The sequence below is a fragment of the Exophiala dermatitidis genome, assembly GCF_000230625.1.
Source record: "Exophiala dermatitidis NIH/UT8656 unplaced genomic scaffold supercont1.1, whole genome shotgun sequence".
NCBI lineage: Eukaryota > Fungi > Ascomycota > Eurotiomycetes > Chaetothyriales > Herpotrichiellaceae > Exophiala > Exophiala dermatitidis.
This window is the reverse complement of record NW_008751646.1, coordinates 1,386,469-1,404,108: the sequence shown is the minus strand read 5'-3', so window position 1 is coordinate 1,404,108 and position 17,640 is coordinate 1,386,469. Positions and strand designations below refer to the sequence as shown.

Here is a 17,640-nt window from a genome sequence, read left to right as displayed (position 1 = left end):
ATGTGGTACAATCAATATACTTCTCTTGCTCGTCCCTCAAGATGTGACGGTATATTGTGGGGTTCGCGTCTCGACGGACTTGGACTCCTTTCAAGCACGGTGCCAGACTTGAACTGTTTGCTTGTAATATCCGCGTGATTGACGTGTTATGGAGTTTGGGTCGTCGTTGGCCGTGCACAGACCAAGACTGACGGGTCTGGTGTTATGTTACCGCCTCCTACGATTTCAAGTAGCCCATTTATTGAAAATGCACTTTTCCTGCTCCTCTGTGTACCGTGCGCGTGGAAATCTGTCTGAAGCGAGGAATGTCGGAGGAAGGCGAGGGTATGGACCGAAGGTGTCGCAGCGTCACATAACAGTACACAGCATTGACCTGTGATGGCCCCGAAGCATGCGATTGGGACGTTGCAAGCGGCATGAGAAGCAGAGTGTTTGCCTTGGTTGACAGCTAGGTTCGGCGCAGATGGACGACACCCTGGAATATGGTGTTGATCATTGCGAGTTGCTACTACTAGTAGAGAGGAGAGCGAAATAAAACGCGGCGCAGGAGGTTCTCGGAGGACAGATGCTGCGTTCACTGGCACACCATTGCAGAATGCCAGCCAGTGCCGGGATCAGGGTAAATCTGCAAGGACCGTACCGGCGTCGCTGCTAAAATTTAGGCCCTGGTCGCGTTCTGGCGGGCGTGGCTCTGAGCTAAGATGGACATGATCAAGCGCGGCCGCTTAGCTGCAGGAACTGGCACCGCCGATTGGGGGTGAGCTGACAGAAAGACTGGACTACAATTGAGCCGCAGAGAACACAGAGAGAGCCAGAGTGCCAGTGAATTGAGGCCCTCACTGCTCGATTGGTCCTCCCAGTCGTTTGATGCTGATTACCTAGGTATCGTCACCAACGAGCTGCTCCATACTGAGGCGGCAAGCCCCCGAAAATGAGGGTCAAATTGGTTCAACAGTCTTTTCTTTTGGTCTACAGACTGCGGCCTTCTCCAATCCAAAAATCGTCGGTTGCGTTTATCGCTTCAGCAACGAGCATCCTGAGCCACTCATGCAACATCATCCCGTTTCTCTTCTGCAGCCACTTTCCACGTTCCTACTGCAGGGTCGCTGAAGACCACCATTCTACACGAGCTCCCTCCTAATTGGCCTTCCGGCCTGTCTTGTCACCCAAGGTTCGTCTGCGAGCTTGTGATCATCACAGGCATTTTATGGCCGGCCTCTCAGCCGGAGTCAGTTACTGGACGCCTCACAGGATCCCAGCACGGCACGCTCTACATGATCGACCAATTCGAGCTCAGGCTTAGAGAGACCCCGCCTCTGTGCAACCACAGCTGCATATGAACTTCTCGATTTCTGCACGTTCGCCTATGGCTGCAAACTCCTCCTACCACCCTCGAGAACGGGAAGACCTAAGCGATCCACACCTCCAGGACTCGTTAGTTGACAAATGGCCGGAGTCGTGTTGTGGAAGCCAAATAATAACTCAAAAAACATTTCGAGAGGGTTCTCTAGTACTGTGCTCTGAAAGGTAAGATTCCATACGGTAACAATAAAGTTCCTGATGGAACTATCCGTTCCGCACACTCCATACGGGACGAGCACAAGCAACAGGAGAATTTTCCGCAAGTGTGGTAACGCCAATCTTTTTGGTGGCTTGGAGCCGCAACTCTCCCCGCTGCTGGCTTCTTGGACAATCTACTCAAGCTGGTTAGTGCGTCCGCGCGGAAGACGAAGGCCATGTCCCTATCTACCCCTGCCGCAGAAGCGAGCACGGCATTCTGTTCTGGGTCTGCGATGGTAGAGCCCCGTGCACTCCATCGAGTATCTTCATCAGCCAGCAGAGTAGTACGTTACGGCTTTCCTTCGAACAGAGCGCTCAAGACTCTCGGCTGGTACTTTCGGGGCTCAAGTAACCAGTTCTCCGGCGTGGATGAGGAATGTCGGGATTCAGGGGTACCGTCTACCTCGAATACTACCACAGTAACCCGAAGTGCCCCAAACCTCATCCGGAGGATCCCTGACAGGGCGCAGTGTCCCGGAAGGCGTGGTCCTTTCCTGGCCTATTATCAAGCTAAGTCCAATTTCATCAGCCCTTTTTCCTTTGGCCAAGTCTGTAGCGGAATGAATGCTCAAACGACCGGGACTGCTTGTCCGGAAAAGATCTGCTGAAGCTTGATGGAGAGAAATGTCACATCGTACCTAGAGTTCGACCGACTCCACCTTTTATTATGGAAAGGGTATATACATGGGTCAGGTATACGAGACCCTCCTCCAAGAAAGCAATGTTCCTCGATCATGTAAGGACGCTTGATCCCTGTCGCCTGCCTGTGGCCAAAGAATCCTGACCGGGATCCAACACTTTGAGACGATTTCCACAGTTGAAGGGCTTGCTCTCCTTGGTTGGTGGGTAAGAGAGCCCAGATTGGACAATGCAGTGATATATGTCCACAGCTTGCCGAACATGGCCTCCACTTGAACCACACAATTGGGCACGAGCAGCCAATCTGACCCCGGATCGTCACTGGCAGCAAGGCTCAAGGCAAAGTCGAGCAGCTGGAACCGGCAGCTCCCTCGGAATCAGCCTCATATAAGAAGAAATCATCGATGGCCAGCAGACCGAAAGTCCTATTCCCGACCAGCCAGGTTGTTCTTCCCCTTGGACAGTCTTCACGATACCTTGTTGCAATATCTTGACATGTCGAGCGACTCGGCGCAGATATAGACGGACACACGTCAAGCTCTGCGAGTGCCGCACTTTCACAGTGTTTTTTCTCATCCTGGATATAGACAGACATGTCAAGCCAGCTCCACAGCCGACTTTCATGCTTTTTCGTTCCCTTTTCCATGTGATATACACCCACGAACAGACAGACGCCCAGTTACAACAAAAGCAGGCCACAGATTCATCATCTCGATATAGATTATCTCGCATTCTTCCTGCTCTCTTCAACCCTCAACTTGTGCAGAGTTTCTGCCCTTCTCCTCTCACCGCCATGCACCTTGTGTCCGCGTTTATGCTCCCAAAGCCCTTCTGTAACCTTGACCATGACTCCGCTTCCATAGGTTCCCTTGATTGGATGTGCCTGTTTGCCCTTTATGATATAGCCGTTCTTCAGCTTGAACCCCTTAGGCTTTTTGAGGTCTGCCGTCGTCTGGCCCGGTTGCAGAGAGTAGGTCGTCGACCCATTCGGCACGTTCACAATCAGCTTCTGCATCCCTGGGCTCCTGCCGACAGTGACAGGACCGGACAGCGGCTCGCCAGTCTCTGGGTCCTTTTTCAGACTAGGCACTTCGACAACTCTCAATTCGGCCACGCCGTCCTTGACATGTTGAAAATCCCCGCCAATTCCATAGTCGCCTTTGCGGAACTTCTCCCGCCACCGGAGCAGGTACCGCCGGGTTCGGGGCGGTTCAATCCCCCGCTCTTTTAGTTGTTGCGACGTCAATGTGAACAGCTCGTCCCAGGATTCAATCTTGCTCGCGTGCTTCGATAGTTCGCGTCCAATGAGCGTGAGGAACGTCGGCACGTCAGGCACAAATGGTGTCGGGGGAGGAACGCGCCCGTTTTCAGGGAGCCCGCGATGTAGATTGCGCCGGCATGGTGTGAATATGTAGGATTGTGGTATCGAAGCCGATGGTCGTAGGAAGGATGTTAACAGAGAGGAAGTTAGAGGTGATGGTCGGGGAACCATTTTGGAGTATTAAACAGCTTGTGCTGCCTGTTGGACGAGGGATAGCAGGCCTCTGTAGACCGGGCCAGAGTTCGACTTTTCCTTTTAACAACCGGCCTTTTCCTTTACGTGCGCATTGCTTGACCGTGGGAGAGAGAGGTCAGATGTGGTTGTTGGGGGCTTCTCTTGACAACTTTAAGCTGCGACTGGCGATTGAAACAAACTTCAAGTTTCAAATGACACAGACTCCCAATCATTGGCCATTGGTGCCAAGGCTCAGATGCCAAGCTTGACAGCCTCGTCGGCGTCGACTGCAACAGTTGACGCTGAATAAGGCGATGGGAATAGGTCGTAGATGCTCTAAATCTACAGACATACATATGTTTGCAGAATGGTGTTAACAAAGCCCTACTCAACAGGTCGAGAATTCGCCTGAAAGACAGCGGTTTACCTGAGGGCCACGGCTCTGGTGTTGTCGACCTGCCACAGGCAGTATTGTGACCAGCAGCCGCCTGGATACGATCGTCTTGTGTCCTCATTCACTCAATCACTCAGCCCTTGGATTTCCAGTCAACTTCACAATGGCGTCGCCTAGGATAGGGTCACCGCTTATGCCGCGGTCACCCTCTAATATCAATGCCAACATGTCACCTTGTCGCGCAAAATCTCTCGCCATGAGAAAATCTATATCGAAGCCCTCTACACAACCACCACCACCACAACAATCCCAGAGGCCCGATCCGGATTTTGACATGGCCGAGCAAATGAATGAGGAAATCAGCAACAAGTATGTCAAAGGTCTGTGTATCTGCTTGAAGTGTATCGCGGAGTTCACATTACTAAACCCACTCTCACAGGCAAGAAGCTTGGTGAGGGTACTTATGCCATTGTCTACAAGGGCCATCTGAGATCAGATCCGCACAAGACTGTCGCCATCAAAAAATTCAAAGTCGACCCTTCACAGCAGCGAGAAGGTCTGAATGTGGACACCATCCGTGAAATCAAATACCTGCAAGAAATATCTCACCCAAGCATTGTCGCATTGCTCGATGTGTTCTCGTCCAAAGACCAAAATATCAACATGGTCATCGAGTATTTCCCAAACGGCAATCTTGAAGAGCTTATCCGAGACAAAACCGTCAGCTACGGCGCCGCCGATGTCAAGGCCTGGATGGGCATGTTATGTCGAGCCATCTACTATTGTCATTCCAACTTCGTTCTTCACCGAGATATCAAGCCAAACAATTTGCTCATTGCTGCTGACGGAGAAGTCAAGCTGGCCGATTTTGGTCTTGCACGGTCATTCGGCGACCCACGATATCAAATGACCTCGGCGGTCATCACCTTGTGGTACCGGCCTCCAGAACTGCTGTTTGGAGCTAGACAGTACGGTGGAGCGGTCGACATGTGGAGTATAGGTATGGTCTTTGCAGAGTTGCTGATCCGTCGGCCTTATGCTGCTGCAGACGTTGCGAATCAGGAGGTCTTGGCTACGGGTGGAGGAACGGTGGCTCAACTAGACAAGATCTGCGAGGCGGTCGGCACGCCTAACGAAGAGAACTGGCCAGGAGTTTCCAAATTGACGGACTATTTCGACCTGGAGAAAAAGATCCCAGTCAGAGACAAATCCTTTTACATGCAAATGTTCCCCACCGCAGGATCGGTCGGTGTTGACCTGCTCATGGCAATGCTGAAACTGGATCCGCGAAAGAGAGTCACGGCCAGAGGAGCCTTGGAACATGAATGGTGGACAGTAGATCCGAGACCTACCGAGAAGGAACATCTACCGAAACAAGGCGGTGGTGCATCGAAGATGGCGGCTGCGGAGGCTGCTGCTCCTGGAGCCGTGATGGACGAGAACAAGTTCAAGGGCGTGGCGAAAAAGCTTGATTTTGGTGCTGCACGCAAGTGATGATTGGTGAAGAATGAGAACTAATGATGCCTTTCGGTGGTGAGATGAGTTGGGGTCTAATTTGCAACAGTCGTGAATTACGTTTGAGCACGTTGTTCGCCAAGGAGGCTCTTTCCTGACGCTTCGACCGTCTACACACTGCCCAGATGGATTTCAAGTCCCGATGACCTGAGCCTCAGTTGAACTTCATTTCATTCACCTGAAAACCTTGGCTCCGCTGACCGAGCTATGACTTCCCTCTCCAGACGACAGAGAGACCTGAGGTCAAAACAATTTCGACTCAACTTACCCGTCCATCCACGTCCGTAACCTTCTCACCTTGTCTACCCTCAGAACTCTCGTCTCCGCCCCGGTAACCTGAAAGCCTGACACGCCCTCACAGACATCTCGGGTCAAGTCTAGCGTTCCCTTCAACCAGCTCCAAGGAGTGTTAAGGCAACTGGACCTCGCCCTCTGCCTGTCTGTTCAACGATCAACCATCCCCATCCCCTCGACAGTATCACTTACCCGACAGGACGATGAAGACTGTCATCTACATCTACAAGCCGGTCAGACTCGTCGCCGATCTGTCAGGTTGTGCCGATATGGGCGATTTGGTGGCATCTATCAAAGCCGTGCACCCAACAGTCCTGGAAGAACATGATGGCCTGGAATATTTCCCATCCGGATGCCAGGCGCTAGCATCGAAACAGCTTACTGGCCCGTACCACGATCCTGAGTCACCTCTGCCTTACCTTCCAGGCCCACAGCTGGACATCATGACCTTTCCAAAATCAGTTTACGACATTAATGTCTGCGCCTGCGGGTCTGGCGAATGCTCCAGAGACAAACACTTTGCTGTATCCCTGGGTGCGAATTGCCGGATCTCTCAGCTGAAAGAGGGCGTGGACTTCAAGCTCGGCACACCGACCAGCGACCAGGTCATCAAATACAACGGACGGACCATGGACGACTCTGCCTACCTGTTTCAAGAGGGGATTTGCGAGAACTCCACGGTGGCGGTCACAATCAACGCGAAGATATCCCTTTTCTGGAAGAACAATTGGCATTCTATGGTAGTCCCATTGGATGCAGAATTCTCCTCCCTGTTGGGGGCTTTTGCACGACAGGAATGGGCGGATCTTTCGAACTTGTGCTTTCAGTTTGATAGAACCTCGCAGGTTTCAGGCCGTGCGAAGGATTGGGTTGAGGATCGAAATCGAATCTACCTTTTCAAAGCGGAACAAGTTGTCGGCACTGTCAAGGAGAATGGACTTGCTACAGGAGATAGAATTCGCGTCTACCAGATGATTCCCAAGCGGGAGCGGGAAACCCCTGACGAAGGAGATCTCCTCACAAACGTGAACCCCCAGCGCAAGGTCAAGAAGCCAAAAGGACGAGCCGCGAGATCTTAGCAAGCACTATCCACGGGCAACGGCGACAGTCCTGAACCAGCGGGCGGATGGGGCTCGGATTGACATTCTATTCGAGCATACGGAGCTGACAGCCTCAAAATCCACACCCGGGACATGACTCCATGAGCTTTTCATGGATGAGCGTTGGGGATTGAGGCGTCGTCTGGGCCCAGCGCTTGATGATGTTTTGCACAACCGAGCCAGATGATGGAATGACAATGGAAAGATGGCGAGAGTAATCAACTGCTCTGAATGCATGGCTAGAACTCCATAACCGACACTGAGCTGAATCGAGGCGCCGTTTTATGCTCGCCAGAGTGGGCAACGAACAAGCATAGTGTCTGAGAGAAGAACGGAATACAGGAGCTATTCCAGGGGGAAGCTCTTCACCAAGCAGGTTGTGCAGCCCATAACCACCTGCTCTTCTTGCACACTGTAGCTGATACATTCTCGAAAGCTGCAAGCTGCAAGCTGCAATTTGAAGCTGACAACGACGATAGCTCTGAAAATAAAGAGTGCTTTTCAATTTCCCTTTTCCTTTTTCCACGCCAACAAAGCTGCCTCGTCACCTCCATTTTTGTATTCCAGTGTATAATCTACCTCTTTACCTAGCCAGACTCCTCTTAGGTAGAATCCCGACCGCCTTCCAAAAGTCCCGGGCATCCAACTTCCTCCCCAGCTGATCAATGGACCTTGGCAATCCGCGGACATGATGTTCTTCCATCAGCTCCAATATCCATTGCCTATATTGTCTTTTTATGATTGTGTCTGTGTCTGTTTCCGTTGTTGTTTTTGACGGATCCTCTCTCTGCTGTTGTCGTCGTTGTTCATCGGAAGCTGTAGCTGTCTGAACAGTCTCGACTGTCCCCGATGTCGATGCCATGTTTCTCCCAGTTTCAGTCTCATTATCACTTTGAGGTTCATTACTCTCGCCCATCCAGTCCCAAACCAAACTCCACCAATCATACGAGACACAATCCGCCACGATCCATCGTCTACCGAACAGACTTGAGGACGGCAGTGACTGAATTGGTTCTTGGTCTTGCTCCAGATCCTTTAATATAACACCCACCACCGCCCTCGCCACGTCCTCCCCATGAATCAAATGCACCGCCCCCTTTGCGGCCAACTGGTCTTTCGTCTTCGCGACCCTCGACACCCAATTTCTGGGGTTTCGGTTTGCACCATATAACCCTGCCAGATTGAGTATGCATCCATTTGCCACTTGTATGAGTTCGCGCTCCGCCACGCCGCGCGTGTTGGACTCGTCGATGGGGGAGGATGAGTCGTTCCAGTCGGCGGCGGTAAATATGCCGGTGGAACCTAGTTGGATCCATTTTGTTGCAGAAGTTGTCCTTGACGATGTCTGTGTGGATGACTCTGTCGGTGTCGTCGTAGCGGCATGTGTTTCGTTGTACATCCTGACCAATTTCGCACTTTGCCCCACTCCCTTTAGTGGAAACGTGATGAGTACGTAGTCTGCTTGAGGGAGGGCTTTGAATTGTTCGTTGCTGTTAGAGTCGGGGTCGAATTTGAATGGGATGGTTCCGTCGCGGCCGGTGGTGGTGGTTTCGGCGTATGTGACTTTATGGTGGTGGGAGAGTACTGGGTGTAGGAATTGGTATGTCCATCCTGCTCCGAGGATGAGGAGCGTTACGGAGGAAGGGGGATGTGGAGATGCGATTTCTGATATTGATGTTGATGTAGCTGTGAAGTTTGGATTGGGATTGGGAGTAGTAGTAGTATACATTGGAGATGACGCGTTCTGCTGCGTTTGCGTTTGCGTTTGCTGCTGTTGATGTTGTGCTCGTGTTTGATCTCGGTCTTGAGAGACGCCTGTCGGTGTCATGCGAAGAGTCATGCTGTCTTCTTTCCTGGGTCAACTCGGACCGTCCACAGTGTGCCGATCGATTGAAGCAAGTCTTGCAGTATCGATACTCCGTAGGTAGGTAGTATCGTAGTCCCCAGCCTCACTTGTTTGTCCCCGGGGGCGTCAGTGAGTAAAGCAGTAGCTTCCACCAGTTGTTGATTTAGTACCGTACCCAGATGTTTTGGGCCTCTCGCTCTCGCATCAAGACTGGTTTCTTCTCTGGCTGCAGTGGTACTAGCAGTACTAGTATCAATATATGATATACCAGTCAACAGCTCAGTCCAGTTCAGCTGTTCTGTTTATGTCTGTCCATATGTCGTGGTGGTCTCGGCTGCGGTGTTCTGGCTGTTGGTTTGGAGTTGGTCCAATCAATAATGGCGTGCAGTGGGAGGCCGGGAATTATAATAATCCTCCATGATATCATGGAATGAACTCTCATAAATCGCCGCGTACCACGACCACCACTACTGCGCCGTCCGCAGCACTACTACTGTACCCACAAACATTATTCTCAAAAGCCTGTAACAAGAATATAATTCCCTGACTTGATCTTTTCGGAGCCAACTACTCAACGATTCTCGCTGGCGCTGGGAACATGCCTGGTGGCAAGGCAAGCTTACAGCCCAAACAGGTACCTGGTGGATTTTTGATTTTGCAGTAGCCGAGCGCTGGCTGGCTTGCTGTATCTAGTCTACCTTGTTCCTTATGTAGACAAACGTTCCCCTGTTCTAGTATTCCCGAATGCTGGAAAAGGAAAATGAGATTACTGAACCATAATACCTGGTCGACATGCATCCGAAAGTGAAACACACTCTTCCAGAACACCCGCTTGCTTGCTTGCTCGCTTCGCCCAAAGCTCGATTCAATTACCCGTTCCGTCAACCCGAAAACCCGAAAACCAAAGCAACAATCTTCTTTTCCCTGGAGTACCTTGATTAAGGCGACTTGAAAAACTCATGCTGCATCTGGATCGGACCGAGCTGCGGCGCGGGCGATTTGCTGCTGGTCCGAGGTGAGGAGACCATTTCAAACTCAGGCTCATCTGCCGACCTGCTGTATCCCAAGCGGGATCGGGACCTCTTTGAGAAATAACTGCTTCCCGCTGCGGCTTTGGTGAAACATCGAAGACCTTGGTAGACCATGGGCAAATTGGCCACGACGACAGCGACAAACGTCTCGCGCACAGCCCAGCTGCCTGCGGCTTGGGCACCTCCGACAGGATCCTACGGCGACAAAATGTGTCAAAAACAAAATTTCAACATGAAGGGGTCTGACGACACTTACGTGGATAACAAGGGCAGCACGCAGAATGCCGGCCGCCATGACGAAGATTGCGCCGCCGAAAATAAAAATCAAAGACATTTTCTTCACCAGCGGGACATCGGCTTTCCACAGTAGCTGAGAAACATGGGTTAGCAAGTCAGGACGACACATGGGGTATGAAGGCGCAAACTCTGCTCACCGGAATGGGAATGGAGAGCAAATAGAGGTCGGAGAGGACGTTAAGGATGACGGTGACATAGAGGTCGATCTTGGAGATGGCGGGTTGACAGTGATCTAAAGAAACCCATTAGCCTTGTGTCTGCTTTCTGCCAGCGTAGCTACTGACTGCCCGGGTTGGGGTAAATCTGCCAGTTCTTGTGGAACGGATGGCAGCCCAGAAGAATCGAGAGTTCAGTGGCCACGTACGTGACCACGACGATCACATAGCCCAGACGTATGCGGGACTTCATGTAATCGAGGCTTTGTCTGTAGTCCAGTCAAGTGTGAGCGTAGTGATCCTCGAGGGAGAAGGCTGAAATTTGCCATGGTAGCACCCACGTAAACCGATGATAGAAGATTGCCACGCAGAGCTTCAACGTCCACAGCAACAAGGTGTACAGGCTCCAGCCGACCAGTTGCGTTTTGGAGCCGTTGACCCGAAGTCTGTATTCTTGCGAGTGAGGGTCTAACGTCCGACGTTGTTCATCCGTCATGCCATTGTTGGCCAAGCCGTGCCACGACGCCCCGACCATATATGCAGCGCCCGTTTCTAAGCCGTAGATGACCTACAGATGTCAGAATCGTGGCATTAGAATGTTGTAGACAGTGAGTGTACCGTAGCAAATAGCATCAAATAGTCACTGGAGGGCCAAGTCAGCAAATGCAGGCACCGTGGACTTCAAATGCGCTACATACTCGAGCCATAACCCTTTCAAACCGGCCATATACACCCGTGACACCTCCCTTGTGACCACGACGAGAACACCAATGCCCAGCAACGTAAAGGCTTCTGTGTTGAATTCGCTCGCCATGTTGAAGCACGGACTGTCACGAAAATCGATGTTCGAAGGTGAGCGATACTGCGCCGGGAGGGATCGAGAGGTTATCTCTTTTCCCGCCGACCGAAATATCTCGCTTTTGAGAATGCAGGCCTAATGTCGGTAGATGGCACGCTTTGATGGCTAGCAGAACTGTCGAACCATGCGCGGAAAGGATCTGCTTCCCCGGCGGGATGGCGGGATCCAGAAACAACGGCCAATGGCGATCTCATCCACTGTGTCTGGGAGGCAATACATGGGTTTGCGGCATGCCATCACTCTCCTGTCGTCGGAAGGTAACATTATACTGAAGAGTAGGGATACTGAAAAGCGACAGATATGCTACACTTACGGCGTGATTGGCTTCCATCGTCCATTCCATGGATCCGCCGAGGTATATGATCCACCTAGATTATACTCGGGCAGTGCCAGTGCAGGCATGCTCGTCAATCGCGGATGCGTTCAAGAACTTCCCTGACATCCGGTGTGGGGATAGTAACAGTCGCCCGCTGGGCCTGCGGCGTACCTGACATATGCAGCTAACAACCTCGGTGGTGCAAGGAGCGGATGGCAAAGCCAGGAAATGGTGGTTCTGTCCACTACTAGCAGAGACAACAGAGAGGGCTAGGGTCTAGCTGGCAGCTTGGAAAAACTCAAAACCCACATCTTGATCTTTGGTGTCGTGGCCAGATACCAGGGCACGAGGAGCAAGTTGAACTGGGCCACCATGTCCAACGTACAGGATTTTTCAAACAGCGACGTGGACATGTTCGTCCTGTATGAACGCGGCCTGCATGAGGTGGCAAGACATGTTGTGCCTCAGGACCCGAGTCTTGGTGGAGGCAAGTGCATAGTCGTATTGTTCCATGTGCAAGCAACTTGCACTGGACTTCTCACGAGAAGCCTGCATGTGCCAGTGCCTGACGTGAAAATAAGAGTTCAGAGTCGCGAATCCTACTGGAGGAAAAGCCGGACAAGCCACTCGCCGTCCGCCATGGGTCCCGTGAGAGCTAACCATTCCCAGATTAGCTCTTCTCTTAACCCACACGGACTCACATATTCGGTGGCAATACTGTCGTCTACCGTTGTGCCGCCGGGTTGCGATATTGTGGCAGCAACATGCGTGGGTCTAAGCAAATTCTGGTCCGTGTCCACGGCGCCTGCCGCGTCAGTAGCTCAACGGCCCAAATGTTCCACCATCGACTACGCGAGATACACTGGCATGTTCCTGCGAGGAGTACAACGTAACGAGGACCCCGGCTGCTGCATCCCGTGGTCTCCGTCGTCGGAGTTTCCAGGCTCGGGAGGCGCATACGGGCACTGCGGCTTAGTTGTAGTAGAGAGTTTTTCGGTTATGCATCGGATCTGCAGGCAGGGTTGGTTCACCTCCACATTGCTTGCCCTTGTTCTATCAGCAGTGAAAATGTGCGTAACTGGCGCGCTGCCAGAAAGCTGTCAAAGTCCTGGGCGAGCAATACCGGGACACTTACAATGTTGTAGAGTCTTGAGGACTCTACCTGGACATGTGCCGTGGTGGGCTCAATTAATGAAGTAAAGTCACCAGATCTGGTCGGGAGTATTACTCTCTTTGTACCCTTCATACCGGTCGCGCAAGTACAACTGTACAACGTTGTACCCTTCCAGTGGAGACTGCCCAGCTTTGAGTGGTGGAAGAAACTCGCACAGTGGCTGATGGAACGATACCCCAGCAAGCCGGTAGGCTAGTAGGGAAGCCTCTTACAATGTTGTATGTGTTGCAGGAACTAACAATTGTAGCGTTAGTAGCTTTTGCTTGGTGCGGTGGAACCCTGAACCTGTTACATGTGTGGTTGGCGGTGGAGGAACTTAACGACTGTTCCTGAACCCCCGTGCCGGTCCTGGCTACTGCAACTGCAACTCCCTTGGAAAAATGTGTAAATCATCCACTTCCCCCCCGAACAGGGCAGTTCCTCGTCTCTCGCATCTGAGAATCCTCGATTTCGGATGCCTTCCGTAATTCAAAAGCATCGACAAACAACTGCAGTGTGAAATATAACGATCAACAAGTAAACAATGGATTCATTCGATCTGGTCGTTATAGGCACCGGTAAGTCGCACGGTCCAACTGTGAATTACTGGGGAAGTGGACTCTTGCGAGCCTTGACCATGTGGCCCTGACAACGTGTTCGCTGGCTGACATTAAATGCGTTTTTCCGGGGTTGTAAAGGCTGGTATGGGCTTGCAGCAGCAAAGACATACATTGAACTGCATCCTTCCGAAAATGTGGCTGTCCTCGAGGCCAACTCTTCCGTTGGTGGCGTTTGGGCGGAAGATCGGTTGTACCCCGGACTCAAATCAAACAACATGCTAGGGACCTACGAGTATCCGGACTTCCCCATGGATAGCGCAACATATGACGTGAAACCTGGAGAGCACATACCAGGAACAGTACTGCATCGCTATCTCACCGACTATGCGAAGAAATTTGGGGTGTACGATCGCACGCATTTCAACACGAAAGTCGACTCTGTCATGGCCACCGAAGATGGTGGCTGGATGCTCAAGACATCGTCTCCGGAGCTGCCAACCGTGCAGACCAAGAAGCTAATTGTGGCCACGGGGTTGACATCTCAGCCGTACATACCGCAACTGACTGGCATGCAAGAGTTCCAAGGGTCATTGTTCCACGTGCGAGATTTTGCAAAGCACGCAGACGCCCTGAAACGAGCCAAACATGCCGTAGTTGTCGGAGGGGCCAAATCCGCCTGGGACGTGGCCTATGCGTTTGCGGAAGCCGGGGTCCCTGTCGACATGATAATTCGGAAGTCAGGTCACGGGCCAGTGTGGATGGCGCCGCCTTACGTGACGCCCCTCAAGAAGTGGCTGGAGAAGCTCGTCCACACCCGGTTTATCACCTGGATGAGCCCTTGCATATGGGGAGATGAGGATGGATACTCTGGCATCCGCCATTTCCTTCATGGCACCTTTATCGGCCGTGCCATTGTCAGCACTTTCTGGAAGATCCTCGCGTCCGATGTCATTTCCTTGAACAAGTATGATTCTCATCCCGAACTCCGCAAGCTCAAACCCTGGGACCCGGCGTTCTACATTGGTAGCTCATTGAGCATCCACAACTATCCAACCAGCTTTTTTGATCTTGTCAGAGAAGGCAAGGTACGCGTGCACGTCGACGAGATCGACCAGCTTGACGAAAAGTCGGTCAAGCTGGCGTCTGGTGACTGCATCGAAGCCGATACCATAGTGTTGGCGACGGGATGGAGGAAAGAGCCATCGCTCGAATTCCTTGGTGGCATTGAAGCCGAGGTTGGCCTTCACCACTCGCCATCTGACCTGGAAGAACAGACCAAGACTGCCGACGCCGAGATTCTGAAGCGGTTCCCCAGCCTCAAGACCCAACCGCCACGCAAGGACCAGCTCGAACACGCCCTGGCAGAGAGAATGAGACAACCACTCCGAATGTATAGATTCATGGTTCCACCGGCTTTTGCGGCCAGCGGCCGTCATCGCAATCTTGCCTTTGCCGGCATGTTGTCCTCGATTACGACCTCGATCCTCGCCACTGTCCAGGCGCTCTGGATCTCGGCCTTCTTCGACGGCAAGCTTGACAGGTTGCCCAACAATGAGGAGGATATCAAGTGGCAGACAGTCTTGCATACTCAGTTCGGCAAGTGGCGGTACCCGATAGGATATGGCCCGAGTTTCCCTGATTTTGTCTTTGACGCGGTGCCGTACGTGGACATGTTGTTGCACGATCTGGGCGTTCAATCTCATCGCAAGAAGGGAATGGCTGACGTATTTGACCCGTATGGACCCGAGGACTATGCTGGTCTCGTGGACGAGTGGAGGAAGGGACATACTGCTGTCTTGTCAGATGAGAAGGTTTCAGAGTCGGCTTGACCAAATTTCTAGAAGTTCAGGGGGTCTTGCATGTTCGAGCTGGGGACAATGATGTTGACCGAGTACCTCCGGATCGTCCAGCAATAACCAGCCAAACCTGAGCATGCATGTTTAGTAGGGCATAGTCACCAATTCCATCACACAAGACAGCATGTACAGCACATTTTGATAGATTCCGTTGGTATTTATTCCAACAGCCATCTCAACCTGGTCTCCCTCACACCTCCCAAATGCGTAGAATTAACAACGGCACTGCCGGCCACCGTTCCCCAATCACTAAGGTTCAGATCCGCGACAGGCCCAACGGTCGATGTCGCCACCAAGACGATGCGGGCATGCTGATCGGCGGTGTCGCGGTAGTTAAAGTCCAGTGGCTCGCCACATAGCAAGCGGGCTTTGCCGTTGGGGATTGTTTCGTTCAGCCACGTTTCCAGGGCGGGTGTCCAGTGGGATGGGTAGAACTCGATTTGGATCTGAGCCTCGACTTCTCGTTTGCTGTCAGTGTTGCCTTGTTCAGAAGCAGAACCGTGGCTGCCGTCATCATCATCATACACTTCACCGACAACCAAATCACACACCCAGCGGTCGTAGCCTTCAGGGACAAATTTCGTAACGACGCGCTTGACGACGATGGTATACCAGTGGCCGACTAACGAGCCCAGCTGGGCATCGAGATCGCCGTAGATGCGGCCCTCGAGCCGCGCCAGATACTTGGGCGCCCAGGAGTAAGGGGCAGGCAGGCCCCGGGGGCCATGCATGGCGGCGATGCGTGCGGCATGCCGAGGCTGCGAACGCAGGATCTCCAACATGCCATCCTCGTAAGTATAGTGCGGCTTCCACTCGAGGCCGAGCAAGGCAAAAAAGCCTCTGGCGTAGTCGACCTCATTCTCGCAGGAGCGGTGGTCACAGCTCAGTGCGATATCGGCGAGCGAAATGCCCTGTTGATGTAGGGGCACCAAACGCTGAAAGGTCAAGTAGATCTGATGCCAGCGGTCCTCGTCGCGAGATTGGGCAGTACTGAGGGCGGTGACCATGTCCTCGAAATCGACGACGTGGGTTGCCGTTACAATCTTGAGTTTCTGTGCCAACTTGGCTTCCTGATATGTCCAGACGCGCGAAAGCCACATGCCGCACGACAGGACGGCCGCGGTGATGAGCGGATCGCCGGCACAGTTCAACTGCAGGGTAAGGCTGTCAAGAACCACGATTGCCGTGGCATTGGCGTAAACGTGCCGCAGGTTGTTGATCAGTTTGGTCTTGAGCACTTTCGTGGCCGCGTCGTGGCCCTTGGGGATCGCCAGCAAGTCGAACCAGACCCATTCGCTGCCACTGCCACATCGCCGGACGACGTCCATGATCCGGATGAAATGGTGCATGTTGAGCCCGCGCTCGTCTTGCTCCGTCTTCTCGTCGTGATACTCCAGCGCCATCGTCTCCGCCCACACGTGCGAGATCGCCATGTACCCGCTGTCCATGATCCGGAAGGTGCCCCATCTATTGACGCATAGTGCTTTTCCCGACTGGGCGGCTTCTTCCAACAGTCTGACATCGGCCTTGACGAAGAACGACGACGAGATTACTCCCACGTTAAGATCTGCCATGTACTGCAGCGTCTTCTTGCGTTCCTCCTTGGAGGCCAGCAACAGTAACGGCGAAAATGGTATGGCGAGCGCATCTACGGCTCCCACCATGGCCACTTTGGCCGCCAGGCCTTTCCACCGGCTTTTTGAGTCTTGGGCCACGGTCCTATACAACGGTCCCAGTGGGTACAGTTTTCGTGCCTCGTCGCCATTGTCATTGCCTTCCTTGATCGGCGGCATGTGTTTGTCGAACAGGTCGCGGACCTCCTGCGGCGGCCAGTGTCGGAACTCGTTGAGAGATCCTAGTAGGCTTCGTTGAGCTCCTATCCAGTTTGACCGCAGGATCTGGCTGATCTGTTGGCGTCGCGCCTTTCCGGCCTTCCATGCTGCCTCATTGCCCGTGCTGTCGGCGGTGGTAGAAGTAGAGCCCTGCTCGTCGGGACGCAGCCCTGCTGTGGCCATTGACGCGAGGATTGTTCTGTGGGTTCTCAGGAGGTTGAACAGCGGAGCCGGGGCCGGCGAGGCACAGGCAGACCTACCACTAAATATATGCCTTGGGTAGCCGTTCGGAGAGGCTTGTCTGCACAGTGGTCGCGCTTTCAGCATGCAATTTGAGCTGTGCCCGCCTTGTCAGCCTCACGCACTCACCCATGAGCCCCTGGACACCGCAGCAATTCAATGTTTCAGCCCAGTGTGACATGACCAATCCGGTGCCTGGCCGCAAGCAAATGTGCATGATTCCGTCCTCCTTACATGATCTTTCGGCGTCTGGTAAAGCAAGCCTCGAGTGGTGTAGGCAGCTTTGGCTGGCAAGGTTTCCTGACAAAGTAAGAGTAGTGACCGTTTCGTAAGCACATTCGGGTTTGGTTGACTCAAACCAAGACGAGGGGAATAATCATCTTGCTTCTGACATGGCTGCTATGTCCAAGAATAATAATAAGTGGCTATCTACATGATTGATCTCTAGAAGCAGGGCTGCTTCTGCGTAAGAGACAACAGCCCCGACAACCAATCAAA

The 17,640-nt window shown here is 52.7% G+C and overlaps 8 protein-coding genes across 8 annotated transcripts; 4 read left to right on the top strand and 4 right to left on the bottom strand.

The window, feature by feature from the left end:
* The first annotated feature begins 259 nt into the window (after positions 1–259).
* HMPREF1120_00508 (uncharacterized protein) lies at positions 260–2,929 on the top strand. Its single transcript, XM_009154507.1, has one exon. It carries the CDS (start codon positions 1,737–1,739, stop codon positions 2,166–2,168), a length of 432 nt encoding a protein of 143 aa, XP_009152755.1. The 5' UTR covers positions 260–1,736; the 3' UTR covers positions 2,169–2,929.
* Positions 2,921–3,691, bottom strand: HMPREF1120_00507 (uncharacterized protein; the record flags this gene model as incomplete). The annotated part of the gene is made up of 1 exon (XM_009154506.1): positions 2,921–3,691. The coding sequence occupies one exon, from the start codon at positions 3,689–3,691 to the stop codon at positions 2,921–2,923; it is 771 nt and encodes a 256-aa protein (XP_009152754.1).
* Positions 3,692–4,251: 560 nt separating this feature from the next.
* Positions 4,252–5,582, top strand: HMPREF1120_00506 (cyclin-dependent kinase 7; the record flags this gene model as incomplete). The annotated part of the gene is made up of 2 exons (XM_009154505.1): positions 4,252–4,468; positions 4,528–5,582. The coding sequence occupies 2 exons, from the start codon at positions 4,252–4,254 to the stop codon at positions 5,580–5,582; spliced, it is 1,272 nt and encodes a 423-aa protein (XP_009152753.1).
* A 518-nt stretch (positions 5,583–6,100) lies between these two features.
* HMPREF1120_00505 (uncharacterized protein) lies at positions 6,101–6,976 on the top strand (the record flags this gene model as incomplete). The annotated part of the gene is made up of 1 exon (XM_009154504.1): positions 6,101–6,976. The coding sequence occupies one exon, from the start codon at positions 6,101–6,103 to the stop codon at positions 6,974–6,976; it is 876 nt and encodes a 291-aa protein (XP_009152752.1).
* A 604-nt stretch (positions 6,977–7,580) lies between these two features.
* HMPREF1120_00504 (uncharacterized protein) lies at positions 7,581–8,837 on the bottom strand (the record flags this gene model as incomplete). Its single annotated transcript, XM_009154503.1, has 1 exon — positions 7,581–8,837. The coding sequence occupies one exon, from the start codon at positions 8,835–8,837 to the stop codon at positions 7,581–7,583; it is 1,257 nt and encodes a 418-aa protein (XP_009152751.1).
* Positions 8,838–9,781: 944 nt separating this feature from the next.
* HMPREF1120_00503 (uncharacterized protein) lies at positions 9,782–11,140 on the bottom strand (the record flags this gene model as incomplete). The annotated part of the gene is made up of 6 exons (XM_009154502.1): positions 9,782–10,069; positions 10,131–10,244; positions 10,309–10,403; positions 10,456–10,595; positions 10,668–10,894; positions 11,000–11,140. The coding sequence occupies 6 exons, from the start codon at positions 11,138–11,140 to the stop codon at positions 9,782–9,784; spliced, it is 1,005 nt and encodes a 334-aa protein (XP_009152750.1).
* A 1,822-nt stretch (positions 11,141–12,962) lies between these two features.
* Positions 12,963–15,306, top strand: HMPREF1120_00502 (dimethylaniline monooxygenase (N-oxide forming)). Its single transcript, XM_009154501.1, has 2 exons — positions 12,963–13,232; positions 13,353–15,306. Exons 1-2 carry the CDS (start codon positions 13,199–13,201, stop codon positions 15,041–15,043), a joined length of 1,725 nt encoding a protein of 574 aa, XP_009152749.1. The 5' UTR covers positions 12,963–13,198; the 3' UTR covers positions 15,044–15,306.
* HMPREF1120_00501 (uncharacterized protein) lies at positions 15,229–17,085 on the bottom strand (the record flags this gene model as incomplete). The annotated part of the gene is made up of 1 exon (XM_009154500.1): positions 15,229–17,085. The coding sequence occupies one exon, from the start codon at positions 17,083–17,085 to the stop codon at positions 15,229–15,231; it is 1,857 nt and encodes a 618-aa protein (XP_009152748.1).
* Between the last annotated feature and the right edge of the window lie 555 nt (positions 17,086–17,640).